Consider the following 26063-nt stretch of genomic DNA (forward strand, 5'->3'; position numbering starts at 1 on the left):
ATATGCCATTGTTTTTGGCACAATCCCTGATTGTGTTATACCTCTAGTCAAATCTGGCCCTAAAGGTTCTTTAGATTCGTTTATTTTTTACACCACACACCTTTTTTGTTGACCAAACTCTTCTCAGTTCTATGTCAAACGAAGACATTCACTTATTTAATAATAGATTTCGGCTTACCTGTTTCCATAGTATTTTGGAATAATACAGTTGAAGTCAGAATTATTAGCCCCTTGTTTATTTTTCCCCCCTATTTCTGTTTAACGGAGAGCAGATTTTTTTTTCAACACGTTTATAAACATAATAGTTTTAATAACTCATCTCTAATAACTGATTTTTTTTATGTTTGCCATGATGACAGTAAATAATATTTGACTGGATATTTTTCAGGACACTTCTAAACAGCTTAGAGTGACATTTAAATGCTTAACTAGATTAATTAGGGTAATTAGGCAAGTTATTGTATAACTGTGTTTTTTTTCTGTAGACTATCGAAAAAAATATAGCTTTATTTTGGCTAGAATAAAAGCAGTTTTTAATAAAAAAAAAAAAAACATTTTAAGGTGAATATTATTAGCCCCAGAAGCAATATTTATCGATTGTCTACAGAACAAATCCCTGTTATACAATGACTTGCCTAATATCTTGCCTATTTGATCTAGTTAAGTCTTTAAATGTGAATACTAGTATCTTGAACAATGTCTAGTAAATTATTATTTACCGCTCACCATGACAAAGATAAAACAAATCAGTTATTAGAAACTACCTAACAAAACTATTATGTTTAGAAAAACCTTCTCTACGCTAAACAGAAAATGGGGGAAAAATATACAGGAGGGCTAATAACTTTAACTGTACATGAACAGGTCATTAGTTCAAGTTAATAATTAAGGTAGACATTGAAGGTAATAATTAAGGTAGAAAAACGTGTGTGGTTAAAATTAGTTCATGATCAGCGCATGCCTTTAACTCATCATCAGCTTATATTATTAGTAAAGATGCATCATTATTCATGCACTGTTATTGTAAAGTGTTACCAAATAAATGCGTCAAATAATCTAAAAACAAACCAAACAGGAAAGAGGTAAAACCCAGTGGGTGGAGGCGACGAGTTTAGCAGAGAGCAGGTTGAATGTTGATGTGCTGAAGCTCAGAAAGCCAGAGACACACAAACTCTCTGCTGCCTGTCACCGGGTCACACTGAACACAGTTTAAAGCGCTTTAATAATTATTTATCCGCTGCTGAGGAGGACATTATCTGAGGACAGCACCTGAAACCAAAGCAGACAAATGACTGAGGTGAGTGACTGATGCTGCGTACACGCTGATCCTTATTGTAGCTCTGTAAATCATGAAGTACACTCATTTCCTGCGGTCACACTTTACTTTGATGGTCAGCTTGTTGAATTTAAGTTACATTGCAGCTACATGCCAACTAATTCTCATTCGATTATAAGTAGACTGTTGGGGTTAGGGTTATTGTAAGTATACTTTTAAAGCAGTTAAATGTCTGTTGGAGCAGCAGTATCAACAGATATTAAGCAGACAGTCTACTAATACTCAAATGGACCATCAAAATAAAGTGTTACCATTCCTGCTAGCTCAAGCTACTTTCATTTATGAACTGAATCAACACGATTCTTGAAGTTTTGTTTGTGACATCTTAATAGTTTTTTGTTTAATCCACTTTAATTAGTAAAAACAATTCATTCAACTTATAATCAGTTGAGTCAACATGAAGGACTTGTGCGGATCCCAGCATTTTTACAATCCAGAATGTTTTGGGTTTGATATTTCAACCACACAAATTGAGTGCGACTTCATATTTCTGATAAAAATAGCATTTTTTCAGTGGTCGTGTACAAATTTTAACAGAAAGCAAGATGGTTTTAATTGCGAAATGTCATTTGTGAAACCCCAACAATTGTTGACAGATAGTTCTGCAACAAAATGGACGTCACTGACAAGCATATGATATTTACAGCTGAGTAGCTGTACAGCAGCAGTTTGATTTCTTACACCGAGCTGCATACAGCAACAGAGGCAGGAAGTGCAGTTACAGGATGTGTCTGTTTCCTCCTTTTCCTCCGCTCGAAACAAAAGGCTGATGTAGAAAACAACATCCATATTGTTCTGTATGGCAGTTTGTTTTGATGTGCAGTGAAAAATTAGATGAGTTACAAATCAAATCTCCTACATTAGTGCATCAGATTGATTTTATAAATATGCTTTTACATTCATTTTCCTTCGGCTTAGTCCCTTTATTACAGTTTTTCTCAGTTGCTTTGGTGCACTTCTCACTACACTATTTACATTTGCACAACAGTTAATACATTTCTCACAACGATTAGTCATTTGTGCACATCCTAGTAGCAGTTTCTCATTCCTTCCAACAAATTGCAGATGCTTTTGGACATGCATCAATTGCTTTCATAGAACTCCCTGCTATTTATAACTTTATCATTTGCTTATGTCATGTCAGTCAAAATGAACTAAACTTGTAAATGCTGAATAGTCATTGCATACTTGCATGCATATATATATATATATATATAGAAAGCATATTAAATTCAGGTAACTGCATACATTCAATTTTCCTTAAAAGTACCTGCACACCAAACCCTCCAGGAGAAATTTATTAATTTTTCCATTTTCCTTCAACTTAGTCTCTTTCAAGAGTTCACACTTAGCTGATGATTAATTATAAAAGCTTGTTTGGCATGCTGTCCCGGGAGAGAGCCCTGAGCTCATGAGATCCTCGAGCCCAGGGCTTCCTCCCGTTGCAAGGCGGGAGGGGAGTTTGAGCTCAGGTAGATCTCGAGAACTCCCCTGCTGTAGCAAGTGAATGCTCTTGAAATTAATTACTAACTAGAAGTGTGTCTATGTTGACAATTTGGATTGTTCAATTGACTTAATTGCATGTTTTTAGGCGGTGGGAGGAAACCGGGGAACCCGGGGGAAACCCACGTGAGCACGGGGAGAAGTGCAAACTCCACACAGAAATGTCTGCTAGTTTTGGTAAAGCCAGGAACCAGAGACATTCTTGCTGTGAGGCGACAGTGCTAGGCACTGGGCCACCGTGTCACCCGTCTAAGAAGGAGGAGTAGGGGAGGAAGGGGGGACTCTTCAAAACGAAGATAGCAATGGAATAAACCCCAGGGTATTTATAGTAGTTTAGGAGTCATCTGATTGGATCGTAATGAATTAGATAATGCGGGTCAGCTGCTAGCAATCATAAGCACGTGATCCTCTCGAAATTTGTTTATACATAAACTTCACTTATTAATCAGAGGTTGCCACAGCAGAATAACATCAACTTATCCAGCATATGTTTTACTCATTGGATGCCTTTCCAGCTGCGACCCAGCACTGGGAAACATCCATACACACTCATTCACACATACACTACGGACAATTTAGTTAATTCAATCCACCTGTATCGCATGACCATTCTTGTGTAGTCTAATCTAACCTGAAGGTTTTGCCAGCAGAGATCGGACAGTTTGGTGTCAGCGGACTCTGAACTGGCACAGTGTGAGACGGAGGTCAACACTTTACTGCAGATCATCTCTGACCTCAACAGAAAGATGGACTCCCTACAAATACCACGGTAAAACCTGTCTCAAACAACTTCATCAGTCACTGACCACCACTTCTATATGTCGTAGCATAGATTCAACGAGATGCTCGAAACATGTTCCATGGCATCATGAAGAAAGAACATTATGTAGAAATACTGAAGCAACATCTCAAGACATCAGCCAGGAAATTACAACTTGGCCACAAATGGGTCTTCCAAACAGATCATGACCCTAAGCATACTGCCAAATTAGTTCAAATGTGCTTTAAGGACAACAGAGCGAATGTTTTGGAGTGGCCATCACAAAGCCCTGATCTCAATCCTATGGAAAATTCATGGGCAGAGTTGAAAAAGCTTGTGCGAGCAAGACAGCCTACAAATTTGACTCAGTTACACCAATTCTGTCTGGAGGAATGGGCCAAAATTCCTGTAAACTATTGTGAGAAGCTTGTGGAAGGATACACAAAAGATTTGACTAAAGTTATACAGTTTAAAGGCAAAGCTAAAAAAAATACCAAGGAAATGTGTGTAAACTTTTGACTGTCTGGAAATTAATTAAAAAAATTTCAAAACATTTTCTCTCATTATTCTGGCATTTAGCAAATGTAAATCATTTAGGTAATCCTAACGGACCTAAAATAGTAAACGTTTAGTGTGATTTATCATCAGACATTTTCAAAATGGTTATGTTCCTTTTTTTTAGAGTGTATGCAAACTCCTGGTTTCAACTGTATATTTGTGTTAGTGAGTAGATAAACAGGTGCACTTGTGTGAGTGTATGTGGTGTATTTCTGCTCATATATATGTGTATGGCTCCATGTTCTCACAGAGAGATGAAAGCATCTGAGAGTGAAGTCCACGTCAGTGGGTGCGTCCTGCAGCAGAGACCGAGATCTCCGGCCTGCAGCCTCATGTCGGTGGAAACTGGCCCAGCATCTGTGGAGAGCGTCTGCGGGGACTCAGAAGGCATGCTCTGTTTTTACAATGCCTCCTCCTCAATCACAGTAAATGCAGTGTCAGAATGGACAGCCTGCTATTTACTGCCTGCCAAACCTTTGTTCCCAAATGCAAAGCTGCTTATTAAATGCTAAAGTTATATTCACTAGCCACATCATATCGTTTCCTATACATGTGCTGATCATTTTTTGACTAAATTAAGACTCTTGAGAAATTTGTTGGATTTTGAATGTTTTAGTTAGGAGGGTAAACACCACCATATATTATTATTATTATTATTATTATTATTATTATTATTACTGTTATCAGTGTTGGGGGACGTTACTTTAGAAAGTAATGCATTACAATATTGAGTTAACTAGTTGTGTTACTTTTATGGTAAGCAATAGGTTACATTACTTTTGAGATACTTTAGCGTTCATTTTTATTACCATTGCTTAGGCGTGATCTCTTTCAGATCTTTTTTCTTTCTTTTTTTAAATAGATAAATAAATACAACACACTGTATAACCCACACCTTCATTTACCTTTGAAAAAACACAGAAAAATAATATTTTAGGGTGTTATCTGAAAACTTCCTGACCCCAGAGCTATACATGCTGTATACAGATTATTGAAAGTTTAAAGCTGTGTGTTTACTACTATTTGTTTTAAATAAAATCGCTGTCCATTGAGACTATAATCCCGTTTTTCACTTTTTCGATGCGTTCAAAATAATAAACACATTCTCCTATTGACTGCGTGATTCATCGTGACTATGTTAATTTTAATTCAGCAATTTATCTTTTAAAAAAGCTAATTAATTCAACTAAAAAAGTAACTCAAGTTACAGTTTATAAAAAGTAACTCAAATATTATTGATTTGTATATAATTATTTTTAAAAGTAATGCGTTACTTTACATGTTACTTAGAAAAGTAATATTAACTCACATTACTTGTAATGAGTGTCCACATACACTGACTAGTGTTATTATTATTTATTATCTTTATTGATGAGTGTTTTGTGAGAATAAATATAGATGAAATTGGGAAAAAAAAATTTAAATATATATTTACAGTTGGTCAGCATTATTAGCCCCCCTGTTAATTCCCCCCCCCAATTTCTGTTTAACGGAAATTAAATTTCGTTAACACATTTCTAAACATAATAGTTTTAATAACTCATTTCTAAACTGATTTATTTTATCTTTGCCATGATGACAGTAAATAATATTAGACTAGATATTTTTTAAGACACTTCTAAACAGCTTAAAGTGACATTTAAAGGCTTAACTAGGTTAATTAGGTTAACTAGACAGGTTAGGGAATTAGGCAAGTCATTATATAATGATAGTTTGTTCTGTAGACTCGAAAAAAATATAGTTTAAAGGGGCTAATAATGTTGACCTTAAAATGGTTTTTAAACCTTAAAATGACCTTAAAATGGAAATATTAAAAAGAGAAAAAATAATCAAAGGGGGAAAATAATTTAAATAATTTAAATTAAAAATAAAAAAATAATTTTGACTTTAAATGTTGTCTGAAAATTTCCTCTAAAATTTGCATTTTTCTCATATTTATATTCATTTATTTCACTTTAAAGTCAATGGAAATAACATATTCTTTGCCATAAGAGAAATTACTGCAACAGCTTTTTATTTAAAACTTTAACAGATTCCTATTTTTTTTTTCTAATAATTCATGATGTAATTCATTTGTGTTTTAAAAATAAGTATTTTTTCACATTTCTTCATTTTAATCTTCAGGAAATATTTGGTACATCAAAAACTGTGTAGTTATGATGACCATCCGACAAGATAATCCAGCTAAAGATAGTGCTTAAAATGCCACTAAAATGCAGTATTTAAATCTCATAATGAAATAGAAAATGAGGCAAAAAACTGCAAAAGGTCCACTTTTTGAGAAAATAGAACCACCCCTTCCAATAGACTGGCTACGAGTGTCTAATCTAGAATGTTTTTATGATTATTAATAAGAATAAGAAATAAGAAAATAAATATATAAGCGTCATAATTTCTCCACATTTGACTCAATAATGATCTGAATTTTAATTAATGAAATGCCTAAAGGTCAAACAGATTCCAAATATTACTATTGTTACTAATACAAATAGCAATCATTTCATTGTTTTATTGAATTCAATAATATTCAATTATTTATAGGTAATTTAGCTAAATTGTAATTGTTATTAGTTATTGATAACATTTTCAGAATAATTTGCTAGCAATTATACTGAGAGAACATCAATTTAAAAGGATTGTTCACTAAAAAAATTATAATTCTGCTATTATTTATTCATTTACCACTTCTTCCAAAACTGTTTGCGTTTCTCTTTTCTACACCTAGGAAAATACACTGAAGAATATTATAAAGTAACTTCCATTGATTGGCATGGTATATTAATGGCTGATTCTTCCCAACTTTCTTCAGAATATCTTGTTTTGTGTTCAACCGAAGAAAGCAGATCATAAATATTTAGATCCACTCGAGTGTGCATAAATAATGATACAAATGTAAAACATGTTTCCCACAGGGGGCAGCAGTGAGCTTTGGAATCGGCTGCAGACGCTTCTCTCTGCTTTAGAGACCTCTAGTGGCCAAGGAAAGAAGAAGCTCAGACTGCAAACACACAACGTTGAAGCAATCAGCGCGAAACATCTCTCTGCGGCCCGAGAGAGCTGGGTTCAGGCCACACAGGTGCTCATTAATGCTGTAAAGCAGTGATCACCAAACTTGTTCCTGGAGGGCCGGTGTCCTGCAGATTTTAGCTCCAACCCTAATCAAACACACCTGAACAAGCTAATCAAGTTCCTGCTAGGTACACTTGAAACATCTAGGCAGGTGTGTTGAGGCAAGTTGGAGCTAAACCCTGCAGGGACACCGGCCCTCCAGGACCAGTATTGGTGACCCCTGCTGTAAAGAGTACTGAAAAATCATACTCATGTAAAACTACCATTACTTGCCCAAAAATGAAATGCAAGTACAGTAAAAGTACCTCTTGTAAATATTACTTGAAGTAAGAGAAAAAGAAGCCCTTTTAAATGCACTGAAGGGTAGTGAGTATTACGCTGTGAAAGGTTGGTGTGTTTACATGCAATTTCTGTGAAAACGTAACATTCTGTAGTGCATTTAGTTATTGTTTAAAGGTGCAGTAGGTGATCTGCCAAAATGCTAACGTTAGCATACTGTCTTTGAAATACTATATTTGGCTCCAGCTCTGATGTCTGTGCTCTGGCCAGGTGCTGGAGGAGATGGAGAGGGATCTAGGCATCTTGTACCCATCTGCTCTGCCCACCGATGAGAGACGTCAGTATCAGAGGGAAGTTCTCTCGCTCTACAAACACAACCAAGACCTCAACGCTTCCTTGAAGAGCCGACAGGACGAGCTCATGGGTGCTGAAAAAACCCTGGTGGATCTGGAGGACGAGAAAAAGTTTCTACAGGAAAAGGTCATTTGTGACGGTCCGACTCACTAATTTTTTACACATTCCTTCTTAAATTTAATGTACGATACAGATCTACTAACATATGTGCAATATCACACGAGTAGCAGTGCGATGTTGCTGTATATCAGCTCTGGTGGGAGGTGGTGGGCACAAGGTCGCAGACCAGTGACAATATACAGCCACATCGCACTGCTCTGAGTGTGATACACCAATCAAGCTGGACCATTGCTATGCACGATAAGGGAGCTAAAATACATTTATTTGTGATATGCGAATGAATGAAGGTCTCAGGGGATTGGAGACCTCACATTTTTTTGGGAAATAACACTTTAAACCACCCAAGACCAACAAACCAGCTAGTTTAGGTTCCTTGCGGGTCGTTTCTAGTGGTTTAAGGTGTAAGTAGCTGGGTTTAGATGGTCTCCCAGCCGACTAAGCTGGTTTTAGCTGTTCTGAACACCCTCTAAATCATCTAAAACATGCCTGACCAGCTTATATTGGTGTTAGTTTTAGCATGTTCTATAGACAGCTAGACAGACAGATAAAGTCCAGTCTTCAGGGTGGATTTAGCTTGAAAAATTTGCCAACTTTGATGAAAATTTGCATGATTTTTCCATATTTTACTCATCCAGCTTACAAAAGCTGTTAAGTGTAATCAACCAGAAAACAATCTAAAGTTCTGAGCTAAGTTTGGAGATTTTAGCTTTCTTTCAGAGGAAGGAAAAGTGAAGCTGGTAACATTTTATTTTAAAGGTCCATTTGAGTATTAGTAGACTGTCTGCTTACTGCTGATACAGACATTCAACAGACATTTAACTGACTATAAGAAACTTAGCCAGTACATGTCAACTTACACTAACCCTCACCCAAACCTAACAGTCTACTTATAATTTAATGAGAATTAGTTAGCATGTAGATGCAATGTAACTTAAACTCAACAAACAGATGATCAAAATAAAGTGTGATCATTAAGGTTAAGTAAAATTTCAGTATGTTGGCATATTTTAGCATCCCAGCAGGCACGCAACATCATAAGACATTAATTTTAGGTTCGATTGAGGTCATGACGTCAGGTTACCAAAATTCAATGTCTAGCCAGGACAATGTCATCAACCATCTTGATTTTCATTTCCAAACATGACGTTGGGGTAAAACGTCAATATGACGTCATGTTGACGTCATGTGCCTGCAGGGATGGTTCTATAGACAGTGAGATAGCTAAACAGACAGATAAAGTCCATCCTATACCAGTGGATTTCATTTAAAAAATTTGACTTTAATGAAAATATGTGTGATTTTTCCATATTTTACTCATCCAACTTACAGAACCTGTCAAGTGTGATCACTTAGAAAAACAGACTGAAGTTCTGGACTAAATTTAGTGGTTTTAGCTTTCTTTCAGAGGAAGAAAAAGTAAAGCTGGTAACATTTTATTTTGATGGTCCCTTTGAGTATTAGTAGACTGCTTACTGCTGATACAGACATTCAACAGACATTTAACTGATTATAAGACACTTAGCCAGTACATGTCAACTTACACTAACCCTCACCCAAACCTAACAGTCTACTTATAATTTAATGAGAATTAGTTAGCATGTAGATGCAATGTAACTTAAACTCAACAAACGGACCATCAAAATAAAGTGTGATCATTAAGGTTAAGTAAAATTCAGTATGTTCGCATGTTGGTATATTTTAGCATCCCAGCAGGCACGAAACAAAATAAGACATTAATTTTAGGTTAGATTGAGGTCATGACGTCAGGTTACCAAAAGCCAGCGTCTAACGACAATGTTATTTTGACGTCCAATAACGACATCAAATTACGTTTATATTTGGTTGATTTTAGGTTCTGTTGGAAAGTGACCAAAATCTGTTAGATTTCATAGTGGTAACGTCCACACAACGTCAAGGTGTAACATGATTAGACATTGATATTTGGTTGATTTTAGGTTTGACATTGACGTCTGCCTGACTTTGGCTTCTGACGCTGGAGTACGTTGGGGTACATCTTCAATATGACGCCATGTTGACGTCATGTGCCTGCAGGAATGCTTCTATAGACAGTGAGATAGCAAGACAGACAGATAAAGTCCATCCTATACTGGATGGATTTCGTTTGACAACTTTAATAAAAATCTGTTTGATTTTTTCATATTTTAATCATCCATCTTACAGAAGCTGTCAAGTGTGATCAGTTAGAAAAACAGACTGAAGTTCTGAGCTAAGTTTGGTGGTTTTAGCTTTCTTTCAGAAGAAGAAAAAGTAAAGCTTATATAAAATTTCAGCTTGTTGGTTTTGTCAAGCCAACGTAATAAAACTTGTGTTCCCAAACAAATCCTTTGGCAGGTGGTTGATCTGAAGAGGAAATGGCTGTATGGAGTGAGCTGTTCTCCTCCTGTCAGTCCATCATTATCCTCCAGTCGAACTTCGAGTCCTTGTTTTTCTTCTCCTTCATATCCCGGATCGCCTCTGCTGTCCCGCAAACTACCCAGCTCCAGGCCAGACTCCCCGTTGCCTCCCAGCACCATCGATTCTGTCCTTCAGGCTGAGACTGAAAAAATGCAGAGGTGAGGGTTTATTTGTTTTATTCCTCTGAACTGCATTGGCCACGATGCGCATCCAAAGCTAAGTACACTAAACATTTTCATTGCTGCATCCACATTTTTATTACACGTTGAGTATAACCAGCCTGATCTCACGAGAAAACGTAAGTATTTTACGTTTTGCCAGTTTAGTGGCTAATTCGTACGAATTCGAGTTCAGTCGTACGAAATGGTACGATTTTAAAAAGGAGGCGTGGCACCTGACCCCACCCCTAACCCCAACCATCATTGGGTGATGAGCAAATCGTACTAAATTGTACGAATTAGATCGTACAAATTCATACGAATTAGCCACTAAATGAAAAAGTTACGAATTGCCGTGAGATTGTGTTGGTATAACACAGCTTTTAGTAGGGTAGAGTGAGCACAGTAAAGAGGCTAGATGCTGAAATGAAAAACATTTTCACATGATGTTTATTTATTTCTTTCTTTTATTAAAATATCTTGAATTTATTATAGCCATAAGTAGTTTATATTTTGAATTTTTGAAATAAATGTGCATTTTTTAGAATAATTCAGATTAATTATTTAACAGGAAGATGCAATGCGCCTATTTCACTCGGCCGCCATTTAAAAAATGAAAGTGAGGCTGTGGTGGAAAGAAACCTGGAAGTAGAGGATTAGCACTGTAAACAATACAGCAACATGTGGACTACAAACCTTCAGCTGTTGCTGAGATTTCAAAATGCAGATTAGTGTAAACGTTGCTTTAATATCATTCAGTTAAGTTTAATTTAAACAATTAAAAGCATATTAGGCATCAAACAACATCACAATCTCTTTAGGCTTCAGTTCATGGCACCAGGTAAACACTATGGAAATGCTTTCCTGCCTATGTAACCCGGTGAGCGTTAAAGGTTCAGGACACCCCGGAGAACTTTTTTTTTTTATATTAACAGATGTGTGTGTGTTGAGCATCAGTTAAGACAATGTTAGCACCTGTCAGCTTTAATTGTGGGGAAAACTGGATAATTTTGAGCTTTTGTCAGCTAATTTCAGCTTCCGGGTTTAAAATGATTTTTGGGGTGGGATCAAAATCGGCGACATAGTGCAGTACTGCAAGTGCAATGATGACGCGTCGGTTTCTCATTATTATTCATAGCGGAGTTTTCTTATCCTATGAGAAGAGCCGGCTGCTTAATTATTCATGAGACCTGCCAGACCTGCCAGTGTCAAGCCCGAGCTGAGAGACACGGAAACCACGGCACAGTATTTAGCCGTTCATGAAGGCTCATATGCGTTTGTTTCCATCATCCACGGGGGTTGTTGCATGTTTTCCCCCGCGATCTTGTCAGGGCCGATCATACAGCAAAGCTGTGTGCGTGCTGCTACCATTTTTGTCGGGAGAGCAGCACGAGAATTAGAGAATGGCGGACGCTGTCTTTTTTCAGGAGTTCGTTCACATTCAGACACATCACTGTGCTGCTGTGTTTGCCTAAATCCTCCAGATTACCAGCAGGGTTAATGGTTAAAATAGACGGGTCAGGAGACCTGCTGCACTGAGTCTGCTGGATACGGGGATTGAGGGAGAAGTCCTCATTTAGAGGGTTTACATGAACACACATCTTTATAATGATATAAATTGTGGTTATCTGTATATGAAATTATGAATAACAAATGTAGAAGGGCATTAAATCACTGTTCATTTCTTTGCATTTTAACTTTGTAAGCTAAAAACTCATGCGTCTCCTCACGGTTTGTCTCATTTTGTGAGCTAACTGACAACAGCAGTTATTCGCTCCCCTTCTCCCCTGCTGGCCACGCCCACTCCTGCCCGATGCTCGCGGAGCTCCACGCCCATTAATCATGCATCTTTTGAAAAAATTCTGAAGTAGACTTTAACCGAAAGAGGGGGGTGTCATGGCCCTTTAAAACAATGCAGTCCTCTTTAGCACACTCTTGTGTTGTCTGTAATACTGTTGTCCCAGTACTGCAATTTTAAAAACGTTTTAAGTACCGTTGAGCGCTTTCTTAAACAGCGCTGATTAGCCGTAGTGCATGACTGTGATTGGCCGTGAAGGTCATCAGTTCACCGCTATTTACAGAGTGCAAACACAAATACAGGAACACTGGAGCATTTTAAAGCTGTGAAGATCAGTCGATTCATCAGCGGATCACTCGTATGTGTTTGCACTGAAGTGCGGTGAACTGATGATCTTTACGGCCAATCACAGTCATTTGTGTTGAGCCCTGATGAATACTATGGCAAATCAGCTGTGTTTCAGAATGCGCTCAACAGTGCTTGAATGTTAGCGGGAAATTGATGTTTGTTTTGTAAATATCAGAACCAAAATTTAGTATTGTGCAAAGTCTAATGTAGTAAAAGAATCAGTTCACTTGAGTTTGCTAGATGGCATGTAAAATGTGAGTTTGGGAAAGAAAACGTTAGCTAACTAGTGCCGTTTCCCTTAACTTAATGAAAATGAGGTCTGATATCCCTTTTTATTCTCACTATCCATTCAGAACGGACCTTCGGGTCTTTCGGAAGTCGGTGAAATGATAAATGTGTCGCTTTCTCTTCGCTGATAAGATATACAGGCAGGTACACAATGTTCCTGTGTGACTTCAGGCGAGGTTTCTTCCCACCGCAACCTCGATTTTGCTTTTAAAATGGCGGCCGTGTGAAATCTAATTATACAAAGGTTAGTGCTCAGAGAATTAAGTGGTAGAGTTAGGAGGGGTAGTTTTTTATAGAGAGAAGAGTGTTCCTACAGGTGGTTTGCCAAGCCCACTCACCTGTGTGAATAAATACCTTGTTTTTAAAAAATTTTTTGAGACGATTGTAAGAGTGTCTGGTGCAAATGTGCAAAAACTAGTGCAGGTGATGGATAAAGTGTCAGCGAGATGACAGAGTGTGTTTTCTTCAGGTGGTTTGTCAAGCCCACTCACCTGTGCAAGGCACACTCAGAATTGCATGATGTTTTAGCAAGGTTACAGAAAGTTTTGGCAAACATCAAGGTTTCTGTGCACTCAAGTTATGCAAGTTAAACTATAAACACGTCTCAAATGTACTCTAGGTTGTAAATAGTGATAAACGATTGAAACGCTTGATGTTTTAAGGTGTGTTTTCTTTGAGCAGGTGTCTGGAGCGACTGAAAGCTCGGAATGAGCGTCTGAGTGCTGCGCTGGTCAGAAGGAAAGGAGAATCAGAGCAGTTGAGCATGAGTCTCAGCAGGCAGGAGGCAGACAGCTCGGCTCTACACATGGCTTTGGCATACTGGTGCGTCACGGTTTTCACCTCTTATCAGTACTGATCTAGGATCAAAACTTTAGTTCAGGGATGTTCAAACTCAGTCCTGGATGGTCAATGCACTGAAAAGTTTATCCCCAGCTTTAATGGGCTCTATGCACACCGACTTTTAATTTTCAGTCAGCCAGCCCAAGAGCTTCTGGTCAACTGTTGCGCCATAACAAAGCGTCCCCTTTTAAGATCTGATTTCTTTAAAAGTCAGTGATCTTCACTGCATGATTGATATAGGATATTAAGTGGGACAAGAAGCACTGCATTAAATTAAAAATTTCTACACCATGTCATTAAAATATGGAAATGTATCTTACCCTAGAATTTTCAATTGAGTTTCTGTGCTAGCCTTTTGCTACTGTCGGTGCTAACGTTTATACGTCTTTCATCTCGTTTTATGCTCGTTAACACTTTTTGACTAATTATATTCTAATTACATTACAACATCGATGCTGTAAAAGGAACTTTAGGAAACAAAAAGAATCAGTTCTAATAAAACTCGAATGGCTTTAGCAGTCATTTTGACTGCTCACACAAGACGTCATATTGTCAACTTATCCAGCATATGTTTTACACAGCGGATGCCCTTCCAGCTGCAACCCATCACTGGGAAACATCCATATTTCTTTTACACACATACACTGTGGACAATTTATCTTATTCAATTCACCTATAGCGCATGTCTTTGGACGGAGGGGTAAACCGAAGCACCCGGAGGAAACCCATGGCAACACAGGGAGAACATGCAAACTCTACACAGAAATACCAACTGACCCAGCTAGGGCTTGAACCAGCGACATTCTTGCTGTGAGGCAAAATCACTACCCACTTCATCTCCATATTTTACCTCATTACCCTAAAAATACAATCTTTTTGTAATATAGTCTATAATAGTGCAGGAGTTACTAAACCGCCTGAGAGTGCACTTCACTTTGTCTACTGCTTTGTGAGCAAGGCTTTCTTACTGCAGTGACATTGTTGTTTTGAAAGACGCATCTGTCAAGTTCTGTTTTTGTTTATTAGAAAGATATGTTTTTCTTGGCAGAAAGTTGCTAGGCAACAGAGGCATGCATATTCAAAGGCAAGGGATTAAATAGCAGATGCTGAGATGAATGCGGTCAGTTTGACCACTATCGCCATTCAAGGTACAAACAAAATCTCAGAACTGTGTGTTTTTTTTAAAGATTTATTTTAGGCCTTTTTGCCTTTAATAGATCGGACAGTATTGAGACAGGAAGCGAAGTTGGAGAGAGAGTGAGTGGGTAGGAAAGGGAAATGTCCTTGAGCTGGGATTCGAACTCGGGACGCCCTGACATGCTACTGCACCATATTTCGGCGCGCTAACCACTAGGCTTTTGTGCTGACAGAACTGTGTTTTGTCATAAAAAACAACAACAAAATTATATTGGAATGAAATATATAGACATTTTAGAAAATTCAAGGCTTTATATTTATTTATATAATATGGATTTTACAAAAACAAATCATTAAATTGAAATTAGGTGCATCCTAAATCACATACTTATGCACTATTCTAAGCCTTTTCGTAATAATAATAATAATTCCTTACATTTATATAGCACTTTTCTAGACACTCAAAGCGCTTTACACATTGGGGGAATCTCCTCATCCACCACCAATGTGCAGCATCCACCTGGATGGCGTGACAGCAGCTATAATGTGCCAGACCGCACACCACATACCAGCTGATACGTGGAGAGGAGACAGAGTAATGAAGCCAATTATGATATGGGGATGGTTAGAGGCCATGATGGACAGTGGCCAGTGGCCAAATTTGGCCAGGATGCCGGGGTTAAACCCCTACTCTTTTTCAAAGGACATCCATGGGATTTTTCACGACAACAGAGAGACCTCGGTTTAACGTCTCATCCAAAAGACGGCGCTCACTGAGCAGTATAAAGTCCCCTTCGCTATACTGGGGCATTAGGACCCACACAGACAGCAGATTGAGCGCCCCCTGCTAGTCTCACTAACACCGGCAGCAACTTAGCTTTCCCATGTAGTCTCCCATCCAGGTACTGACTAGGCAGTAGTACAAATAGTGTAAGTAGTGCGTTCACACTGAATACTCTAAAAATATTAACTGCACATTTAATACCCAGATGATGCACTTACTCAACCGGTAAAAATAAGTGTGGACTGTTGAACACCCTCCGCACTTAATGGCCGCTGCTTCGCCCATAGAGCAGAAGGGGCGAAGCTCGTGTTGGATTACTTTATTTGTTTTGGATTGTGAAAGCAAAATTCTCCTCTGAAGGTGATTGTAGCGCCTCCCGATGGTAAATGCGGTTATGGCAGGTATTATTTGGTGGTTTGGACATTTATTTTACTAATTTGGCAACAAACAGACATCATCTCCCTGCTGAAAAATCCAGCTTAAACTAGCTTAGGCCGGTCAGGATGGAAAATTACCAGCCAAATCCAGCTAAAACCAGCTTGACCAGCCTGGTTTAAGCTGGATAAAGCTGGTTTTGGCTGGACTCCCAGCTTGGCTAGGCTGGTCAAGCTGGTTTTAGCTGGTCATCTCCCAGCCTGACCGGCTAAGACCAGGCTGGAAATGGCTGGAAACCAGCCTGAAAATGGCCAAAACCCCTCTGAAACCAGCCTGGTCGACCAGCTAAAACCAGCCAACCAGCCTAGGCTGGTTTAAGCTGGATTTTTCAGCATGGCTGGGAAACGATTTGAATTTCCACTTAGTAAAAAAACATTATATTCCTATTAGGACAACACAACATACTTATACTATGCTGTTGAGTGTGTAAGTGCATAGTGTATAGTGTGCCGTTTGGGACGCAGCTCATGACTTCCTCTGTAGTTGTAAATGCAGTTGATCCATCTAATTAAGGTTTTACTAGTCAAATCTTGTGTGTTTAGGCAAGTTAGAGATAAACTCTGCAGGACAATAGTCCTCTGTTACTGAGTTTGAACACCCCTGCTTTATGTAAACAAAAAAAGAGAGCACAACTAATTATAAACCTGATTTTCAGTTTCCTTGGCTATTTTTTGACATTGTAAACCTTGACCATTGGCCCCTAAAACTGGTACAAGGAGTGTTAAGTGCGTGTGAGTGGTATGCTGATAATGGCTATTTGATTGACAGCGAGGAGTGTGAGGAGGCTTACAGTGACCTGCTGTCCCTGTATGAAGCCAGAAAACAACAGCACGCAGGTGCCACACACTCTTTGAATTACAGCTCATGTGACACATCAACATATTAATGTACAGCCACGCATGCAAATACTGTTTTTCTTCTCTTACAGCAACAAATAGCACACCCCAGCCTGACCTCTCAAAGTCAAAAGAAGAGAACTCCAAGTGTGAGTCCTCCAGTCCTCCAGAGGGCGCTGCTGATGCCAGGCCAAACAGGTTATTGTATCAAATATGTTTTTGTGGTCACAATCCAAGTTTCTATAGTCATTACATTAATAAATATCTTGCTTATTCACCCAGTCTGCAAGAAATCCGCTGTAGCTTGAATCTTAGCGCAAGCTCAGCAACAACAACACAGCTATGGTCTAATCTTCAATCCCAATTACATTAATTACATTGGATTAACTTGCAATTGCCTTCCCAAACCAATTCAATTAATCCCCTTATTTTGTTCTGATAGCGAAACAGACGTCATCTTGGATCTAAAAAGCCTCTCTCGATCTTTCTCCCTCTTATTTTTATATTTTTCAGCTTGTCGAAGCAGGAGTTTGAGGATAAAGCTGGAGTCATTACGCAGAGGATCTCCAGGCTGCAGCAGGACAGGGCTGCGGTGTGCATCCCGCAGCGGGGCAAAGCAGGAGAGGACAAGATCAGTCCAGACACTGGCACACTCGCAGGGGTCAGAGGTCGTGCCAGTTCACTTTCCAAAAACAACAAAGAGGAGAAAGCTGCTCTGCGATACGAGCTGGCCACAGTCAGGGTGAGCCATTTTGAAAATTTCACCTCTACTTTCTACTGTAGAGAATAAACTTTTGACAGAAACAAGAGACTCTTTTTCTGTTTTGTTGTATGACTGATCATTAGCCCCATTCACACAGTGATACCAGTAAATTTCTGGAAAATTTCTGGAACGACTTTACCGGTATATTCAAAAAAGCGCTGTTCACACAGGCGAGGACGTTACGGAAATTTTCCGGAAAAGAGCATTCACACATCCATTCCAAAATACCGGTAAATTCTGACATCATCCACCACAAATGAGCTTTAAACGGCTGCGCTTGTATTTGTAAACATTTGACTAAATTACAAACTCTGTGGATGATCAATATTGTGAACAACTTTCGCAGGATCACTTTCTCATGTCGAGATGTTCATAACATGTGCGTGTGCAGGCGCTCACAGGCTGTTTCACAGGCGCACGCAAAGCTTGAAGGTAAACAAACAACGGCTTATCATAAGCATCTTATCGATGATTATTTACACAGTTGGCATAAAGAAGAACATATAAACGTGATCTGACTAACTTCTAGCAGCTAAATGTGTCTGGAAAAATATTCAAAGGTTTTTATTCTCACAAACCGCGCGGACGTAAATGCGTCTGACTGTTGTGATTGGCTAAAGCAGACGTCTCACGTCAGCACGTTCTAGACGTGCATGCGCTTATTACGGCAATCTTGCTTCTGCATTCACACAGCGCAGCATTCCGGCAAATTGCCGGTAATGTTACATCTTCTCTTTCCGGAAAATAGCCAGAACGAATTTACCGGTATTTTCAAATAGGACCTGTTCATGCATACAAGCTTTCCGGAAAATTGCCGGCAATTTTCCGGAAAGGTCTCTATGTGTGAAATGGGCTAATGTCTTGCATGTAAATTGTTGGCTGATTAGGTGATGAAAACAGGAAAGGGACTACATGTTGCTGAATGAGCAATTGACCCTTCACAAATTCAGCCCAAAATCTATTTATGGCACACTCCTATCAATTTGTGCACTCCAAAAAATACATATATATATATTATGAATGTGATGTTTAATGGAAATTATTTTGCACCGTCTCATAAAAGACCTTTCATTTTACATAGGAAGAGATGTCAGAGATGCGTGGGAATCTCCGGCTCCTGGAGAAAGAGAGACGGTGTTTGGACATGTCTCTTATGGTCCAGAGTGCGCAGGATTCTGCTACTTCTCTGATCCTGGACAGTCTGCGAGATGAGCTTGGGGAGAGGAGAGCAGCTCAGCAGGTGCTTTCAAATGTGTGATAATCTGAATGACCTAAAAGCTGACGTTTCCTTAATAACAAGCACATTGTGATTCATTTTCTCGACATTTAGGAGTATCTAACACTGCTCATGAAGGGCCAATTTCCTGCAGAGATTACATGTATTTACATTTAGTCATTCAGCACAGTGCCCTTAACCATGTTGCTGGAGGACTACTAGCACTGCACGTTTTGGACGTCTCCTTTGTCTGTCACACCCTTTTCAGGTCTTGCATTCTCAGCTAATGAGCTCATGATCTGAATCAGGTATGTTTGGTTAAAAAGACAAGGGCTGTTTCTTAATTCCAAGAATGCGGAGAATTGACTTGCGTTACCTCTGAAGAATGAACTTGGGAGAACAGAGAACACGTCCTGTGTGAAATAAAATGCCTGATGGTCACATGACCTTTACACGTGTTAACAGATTTATTATTAAAACATTACAGCATTTATACAACAATTTATTCCTTTTAAATATATGTAACTTACACAAAAGCCTTTAAAATATACAACCCAGACTCATTATTGACATGCACCTCTATATACATTTCTGGAGATTCCCTAACCCTAATGCTGCGTTAACACCAGACGCGGAATGCGCGCCAAGCGCGAGCGATTTACATGTTAAGTCAATGCAAACAAGCGAATAGACATCCTGCAACGCCATACGCGCGAATGGCGCAGCGCGAATGACGCAAATGGCGCATTGCGAATGCCGTGATATGTGCGTATGGTGCGAATCACTGAGGTTCGAAAATCTGAACTTCAGCGGACATTCGCGCCGCGTTAACCAATCAGGAGCTTGTGATTGTGACATATCGCCTGTTGTTGGTGTCCCAGAGAAAATCCTCCAGCGGACACCGACAAGAAGGTCATCAAATTGGGCTGGGCTCAGTCAGAAGCACCGCTGAAAACCTCCGTCAGCCAGGTTCAGTTTCAGGGATAGTTTATGAGCTCACAGAGCTGGATGCCCCTCTGAAAGGATGTAGTGGACTCAGAAACGACCCTAAACGCATCAACGCTGTTTTTCAGTCTTCAAAAAGCACATAAACACTGTTATTTTTTTCATAAAATCCATGCTAGCCATTTAGCTATGAAGCTACAGTCACCGGGCAGACAGAAGCCCTGCCCATCACGCGAATCCTGTTCTGAAGTGAATTTGACACGCAAATTAAGCGGATTTCACGCACAAATGAAGCGGGGTTTGACGCGCGAATGAAGCGAGTAAACTCATATGTTCACGCAGCTATTTACGCGCGAATAGCGTGATTTATCTGCACGTTACGCGTCTGGTGTGAGCACAGCATGAGTCCTAGGAGCTACTTTTTTTTTGTAGGTTTTTTTGTTTTTGCAAATCCACTAGAGGCCGCTTTGTACGCTTTTTGAGATCTCAAATTTCTCTTGCAAGTGCCATTAGTGCCTGTTCTTCTCACCTAAATCCACTTGAGGCTGCTGTCGACTGACTGATCGACTGATCTACCCACCCACTTACTCCCTTCCCTAAACCCAACCGATAAAGTTTACAAAAGCACCGATTGACCTGTCCACCCACTTCCCTAAACCCAACCGACACTCTCGCGGCAACCTGATTTTTACCACGTTTTCAGATCTTACCACATTCTCACCCTGTTACTTACTTGATTATTTTATATTATTTTTACCTTTTGTTTTTGTTTTACCTGCTTTCTGCTTTTCGGGGTTCTTCGCCAGACTCAAACCCCGTGGTTGCGGTCAACTCCACTCTGCATCTCAAGTTTGTTTGAGCCTGTTTTGAAAATATACTTTGACAATACAAACCAGCGGTGCAAGGTCCCAATAATATCCAGGAAAGAGAGGGTGGATAGGAGAATCTTATGATTTACCATATTAAAGCCAGCAGAACCTCATTGACGGTTTCCTGTAGCTTCGGCAAATCTCTCTGGTGTTACTGAGAAACCTGATCAACTTATTCATGTTTAATTAGGAGTAGAGCTAAATTCTTCTGAAAGGTGCCCTCCAGGTGCAGGATGGAACACAGCTGGTTTAGGGGTCTAGGAATGTTTGCATGGTCTCAAAATGCTATGCTTCCTGCTTGTAATGAAACTTCCTGACCTTTTCGGACTTCCAATGTTGATGAACACCCCTGCATTGATTGACCAGGGACATTTTTGCAGGGAAAGTCAAAAGAATGTGACATTTACATTCACTCCCAAGAGCCTCCTCTGTTCTATGAAGCGAATGCTAATACATGTTCAGGATTATATTCACAGATATACAGTGTTTGTGAAACAATTTAAAAGAGACTAAGCTGGTCTTGTTTGCAGAGAACTGCTGAAAATCTAGCAAAAATTGAAGGTGGAGGGGGAATTCCTGGTCCTCGAAACCACTCCATCCTAAGAGAACTACAGGCAGCATTGCAAAGGTAAGAAAACCATCTAAACACATGAGAAATCGTTAATGAGAAAAGCCAATTGCTCAATCTGTGGATGTTGCAGGGAGCAGTTACTGAGGACAAGAGTGGCAACTTTACGAGAGTCTCTGGACTCAGCGCTCACAGACTGCACCACTCACAGGAGGATTAACAGAGAGGAGATCGCACGTCTCTCACGCTACTACAAGTAACCCAAAAACCAAATTACTTAAACATCAGCAGCACCATTATTAGCTTAATAACAGGAGCATCCACCAGTATTATTCATATTAGCAACAGATACATAATCAACTATTTACAGCCAAGGTTGTAACATGCTTAGAGAGAGCTATAAGTGGCATAATCTTTAAGACAATTCTGAGGGCCCATGTCGTTTTAGGGCCCCCAGAGTCATTATTAGGGGGCACAGCCTCCACCAGAATGTTGTCATAAGGCCCAAATGTTGTCATAGGTTCTGTACGGGCCAGCAGCGCACCTGCCTGGTGGACCGCTGGTTCAATTGACTCAAAAATTGGCATACAGTTTATGTGTCTAAGGTAACACACAAGTCTTATGAGGGCTTTTAGTGCATCTCGAAAAACACAGGTTCAATTGATGAAACTATTTGACAAGGTCCAATTAGATCAAGACTTGGTGGATTTGCTCAACTGAAGGATCTGTCAGAAATGTGGAAAAAATTGGCCACCAGGGTGAGATATTACAATTTACAAGTGTGTAGATCACTGTAGAGGTCTGCATTCCCACGCCTGACCAGATTTCTGCAGCGCGGGAATAAATTTCCGAATAAAGCGTGGGAGCTGTCGGTAACAGGTTTAATTTGGGATGGGAGCGGGCCGTCTAGCAATATCGCTCCAGACTCCTGAGCGAGCGAGCACACATATATAACGTTATGTGTGTGACTGAAACAGCGCGATTCTGTGTTTAGCTTGTTTGTTCGCTGCTGTGTGTGTATGTGTGTGCGCGCATGCGAACGAGAGGTGTGTATGTCTGTGTGTCTGTGTGTGCGCGAATGAGAGAGAGAGAGAGCTTTGTCTGTGTGTGTGTGCTTGGTGCTTGTGTGTGTGTGTGTTTATACAGACACCTTGTTATAGGCTGTCTGGACTCTGTATAGCTGGGTGGATTTCGATTTTGTTCTCCCCCTGCTCTTTAGCGGGATCGGGCGCGGTGGGTAGAAAACGGGGCGGGGCGGGCAGGGGATAACTAATGCTGAATATAAGCGGTAGTGGTCGAGTTCGGGCTAAAACCTGGCTGGAGCGGGATTCAAAATTTAGTCCCGCGCAGATCTCTAGATCACTGGACAGTAGTCAACATTCGAAGTGTATCATCACATTTCATCGACATTGTCCTAAAACTACACCTTGGCCTAGGACAATTTTGAAGGACATTTTTGATTTACTTTGAATGTTGATTACTGTATATTGCTCTGTGTTTCCACTATTAAGCTGAGTGGTTCTCTTTGATTTTCTTTGAATGGTTCTCATCCATACAATTGCTGCAATTTTTTTGGGTATACAGCGGCCATTTTTATTTCTTAATCAATTAAGTCCCAAGCAACATTAAAAATAGGCATACAAGGTGTACTAGTGTATTGACAGACATGATATTCAATTATACTTGATACTCGATTCAAATATACTTTGCTGAAATATACTTAAAAGACGTTTTAAATATACTTTTATTTTTTTATAGATGAATGTCAATATCAACAGTTTAAGTGAATCCTAGAATCATCAAGTCATTTTTCTTTCATCAGTAAAGTCTCAAGCACCTACAGAAGCTCCAGAAAGAAGCAGAAGGAGCAGCTGTGGCGACTGGAGAAGCAGATTGCAGTTATGAGCGAACGACACGCTACACAAGAGGCCGAGCTCAGCGCCACAGTGGAAGCTATGGAGTGGAGGAGGGAGGAAACCGTACTCTGAAAGACTCTACAGCACATTTCTTGACTTCTCAAATATTTTCAAAGGCTAAAGCTACTGTAAGTGGATTTCAAGTGAGAGGTTTCCTAACAATTGGTTGAGAAATTTTGAGAATATAATTCTCTGATGATCTCTAAAAAAGTTGTTAAAATTGTTTCAAAAGATGCATGGGGATGTTATGCTGAACAAAGAGCATAGAATCACTAAGAGGCGACACTCTAGTGCAATTTAGGAAACAGCCACTAGATGGCGCGGCTGCCATTTTGGAATGAAAACTCCAATAGCACTAAAGCATATTATAAGTCTGTAAAATAAACTATTAAACGTTCAGATGATTGTGATAGTAAGTGTTGTATTGTCGTCTTTCAGGTTGTATCTCAGCTTTAATGTGCTTTTTAAATAAATAAATAAAAAACAAAGCAGCTGCTTGCCATCGCGACAGCAATAAGATCCAATGGACAGCCGATTGCTTTCACTCCAAAATGGCGGAATCCGGGGCTGTTGCTGGGCGCTGCTGTTGCAATGGAACGTTCTATTGAGTGTCACCTCTTGTTCATTCTAAGCTCTTTGGCTGAATGTTAAAACAGTGGATGCAGAATTACACTAAAGCTTTTTTAACTGACACTGTTTCACTGTAAATGTCTTCCATGTGAAAAAGTGTCAAAGAACATAGTAAAGTTACTATGATAAAGTCAGTAGTATTTTGTTGAATTTGTACCCACTCTGCAGTATGAAAATACCAACAATAGATGTACCCCTATCTACATTTCTGAAGTGCAAATTATGTAGTCAGCAGGGCTGCCAACTCTCAGAGAGTCATGCAGTTGACCGTATTCTCACGCCACACATCCATTTTCTCACACAGAAAAATCATCGCTGTGAAATATTTTTTCCTGTTGTATTTAAGGTGGTTTTCAAGACTTTTATCATTATATAAAGATGTTATTCTCTATGTGCAACCAAACCTTAACTGGTGAAACCATTGTAATCAAAAACAAACTGATGCATGCTCGCAGAAAACATAAATTTATTTTAAATTTTGCCAGTTTAGTGGCTAATTCGTACAAATTCGTACACTGCTGCGTGCCTTTCGCACCACTCCTTCTTGACGCTGATGTGCTGCTCGCTTTCCTGCAGCATAGCTTAGTCAAAAGATTAGCTTATTTATAATAAATATTATATAAAAAGTATCTATTAAAATAATATATTTATAATTTGTATATGTTTCTAAATAAATAGGGGCGTGGCTTGATGTGGGGGAGTGGCTTGGGGCATCGGAGCAGGGCTAAAATTTTCATTCCAGGCTAAAACCAAAAGTTGCCAGCCGAGTCACGCCCCATTCACACTGGGCTTCAGCGCCAATGCTTGACTGAAGGCTTGTCTGAAGTGATCGTGAAGCTGAAATGATCGTCATAGAAGCGTCAGCCAATGAAATTCAGTCAGCAATAGGCCACTGTCTAGCTGGTGTATTTGCATACAGCGATCTGATTGGCTGATGCTTCCGTCGGGGCTTGAAAAGTTGAGCTAGTCCCATCTTCTGCAGCGAGCAACGCCTGTGAAGCGGCGCCAACGGATCCACAATGCAGTTCGGCAACGCCTGACGTCACCCATTCAAAGTGAATTTGAACCGTTGACGTTGAGGTACGTATGGCTGCATTACATCTTTAAAACAAAGGCTACAAGGCAGTATGACGTCGCCGACAGCTTCTGTTCCTTTTAGCGATACACCGCTGACCGCTTACTTCCATGTTGACGGCTTGTTTGTTGTTACCAGTTTGCCCAGTAGGGGTAAATATGTTCATTTGGAGCTGTTTCATTGTAAATAAACAGTTAAATGGTCAGTGATATCTTTTATTATTATTATTTACAAAAGAAAAAATAAATATATACTGTACATTAGCAGCAAATACATTAGCAAACAGTTCAGCTTATTAAAATTAATTGCTGTTATGATGAAATAGAATCAAGTTATCAAATCTCATTAGCCATTTCTTCACTGTATAACACATTCAGATTAAAGAGCAGCGAATGAATCTCTTATTTATTTAGATTTTTTTTTGTTTGATTACATTAACACCTGTCCCTTTAAAAATGCACACATCTAACATTATAATGAAGGCATTCGACTGCTTTCCTGACTTTTTATGCTCATCGAAGACTAAATTAGTTGTGTTTGAAAACCCCCCCACCAATATCAACATCTTAAGATGTTAATATTATTAATTATGCGTATATGTCTGTTTAAACACGCACCCAAAAGCCAGACTTTCGCTCTGCTTCAAATCGTGTGTACAGAATCCGTTTGGGAAACAGCGTCTATTTATCACTATGGAGTGCGTCTGACTAACACAATCTCATGGCAATTCGTAACTTTTTCATTTAGTGGCTAATTCGTATGAATGCGTACAATCTAATTCGTACATTGTAGTACGATTTGCTCATCACCCAATTACGGTTAGGTTTAGGGGTGGGGTCAGGTGCCACTCCTTTTTAAAATCGTACAATTTCGTACGACTGAATTAGCCACTAAACTGGCAAAATTTAAAATACTTACATTTTCTCGTGAGATCAGGCTGGTCTGACAGTCACGCACCGCTATATGACTCTTTTGAGGATTGCACGGGGGGTGATGGCACCTGTAATGAAAAGGAAGGGGAATCGCGCCATTGTTATATTCATTTAAAAGTGTTTTCATGCCT

General features: G+C 39.4%; 2 protein-coding genes across 7 annotated transcripts in view; both read left to right on the forward strand.

The window, feature by feature from the left end:
- Positions 1-26063, forward strand: part of ranbp3a (RAN binding protein 3a) — a 1280039-nt gene that overhangs the window by 172802 nt on the left and 1081174 nt on the right. The gene's annotated exons all lie outside the window — the stretch shown is intronic.
- Positions 1151-24059, forward strand: ushbp1 (Usher syndrome 1C binding protein 1). 2 transcript variants are annotated; one of them, XM_087273156.1, is made up of 14 exons: positions 1151-1297; positions 3490-4017; positions 4179-4544; positions 7070-7233; positions 7776-7985; positions 10332-10552; positions 13668-13808; positions 16951-17018; positions 17111-17216; positions 17532-17760; positions 18863-19021; positions 21342-21439; positions 21513-21635; positions 23202-24059. In XM_087273156.1, the coding sequence occupies exons 3-14, from the start codon at positions 4382-4384 to the stop codon at positions 23365-23367; spliced, it is 1848 nt and encodes a 615-aa protein (XP_087129282.1). In that variant the 5' UTR covers positions 1151-1297; positions 3490-4017; positions 4179-4381; the 3' UTR covers positions 23368-24059. The 2 variants fall into 2 exon arrangements, with proteins under 2 accessions (XP_087129282.1, XP_087129281.1); XM_087273155.1 differs by having other exon boundaries at positions 3490-3608; positions 4408-4544.

The sequence above is a fragment of the Danio rerio genome, chromosome 11, assembly GCF_052040795.2.
Source record: "Danio rerio strain M-AB ecotype USA chromosome 11, GRCz13ab, whole genome shotgun sequence".
NCBI lineage: Eukaryota > Metazoa > Chordata > Actinopteri > Cypriniformes > Danionidae > Danio > Danio rerio.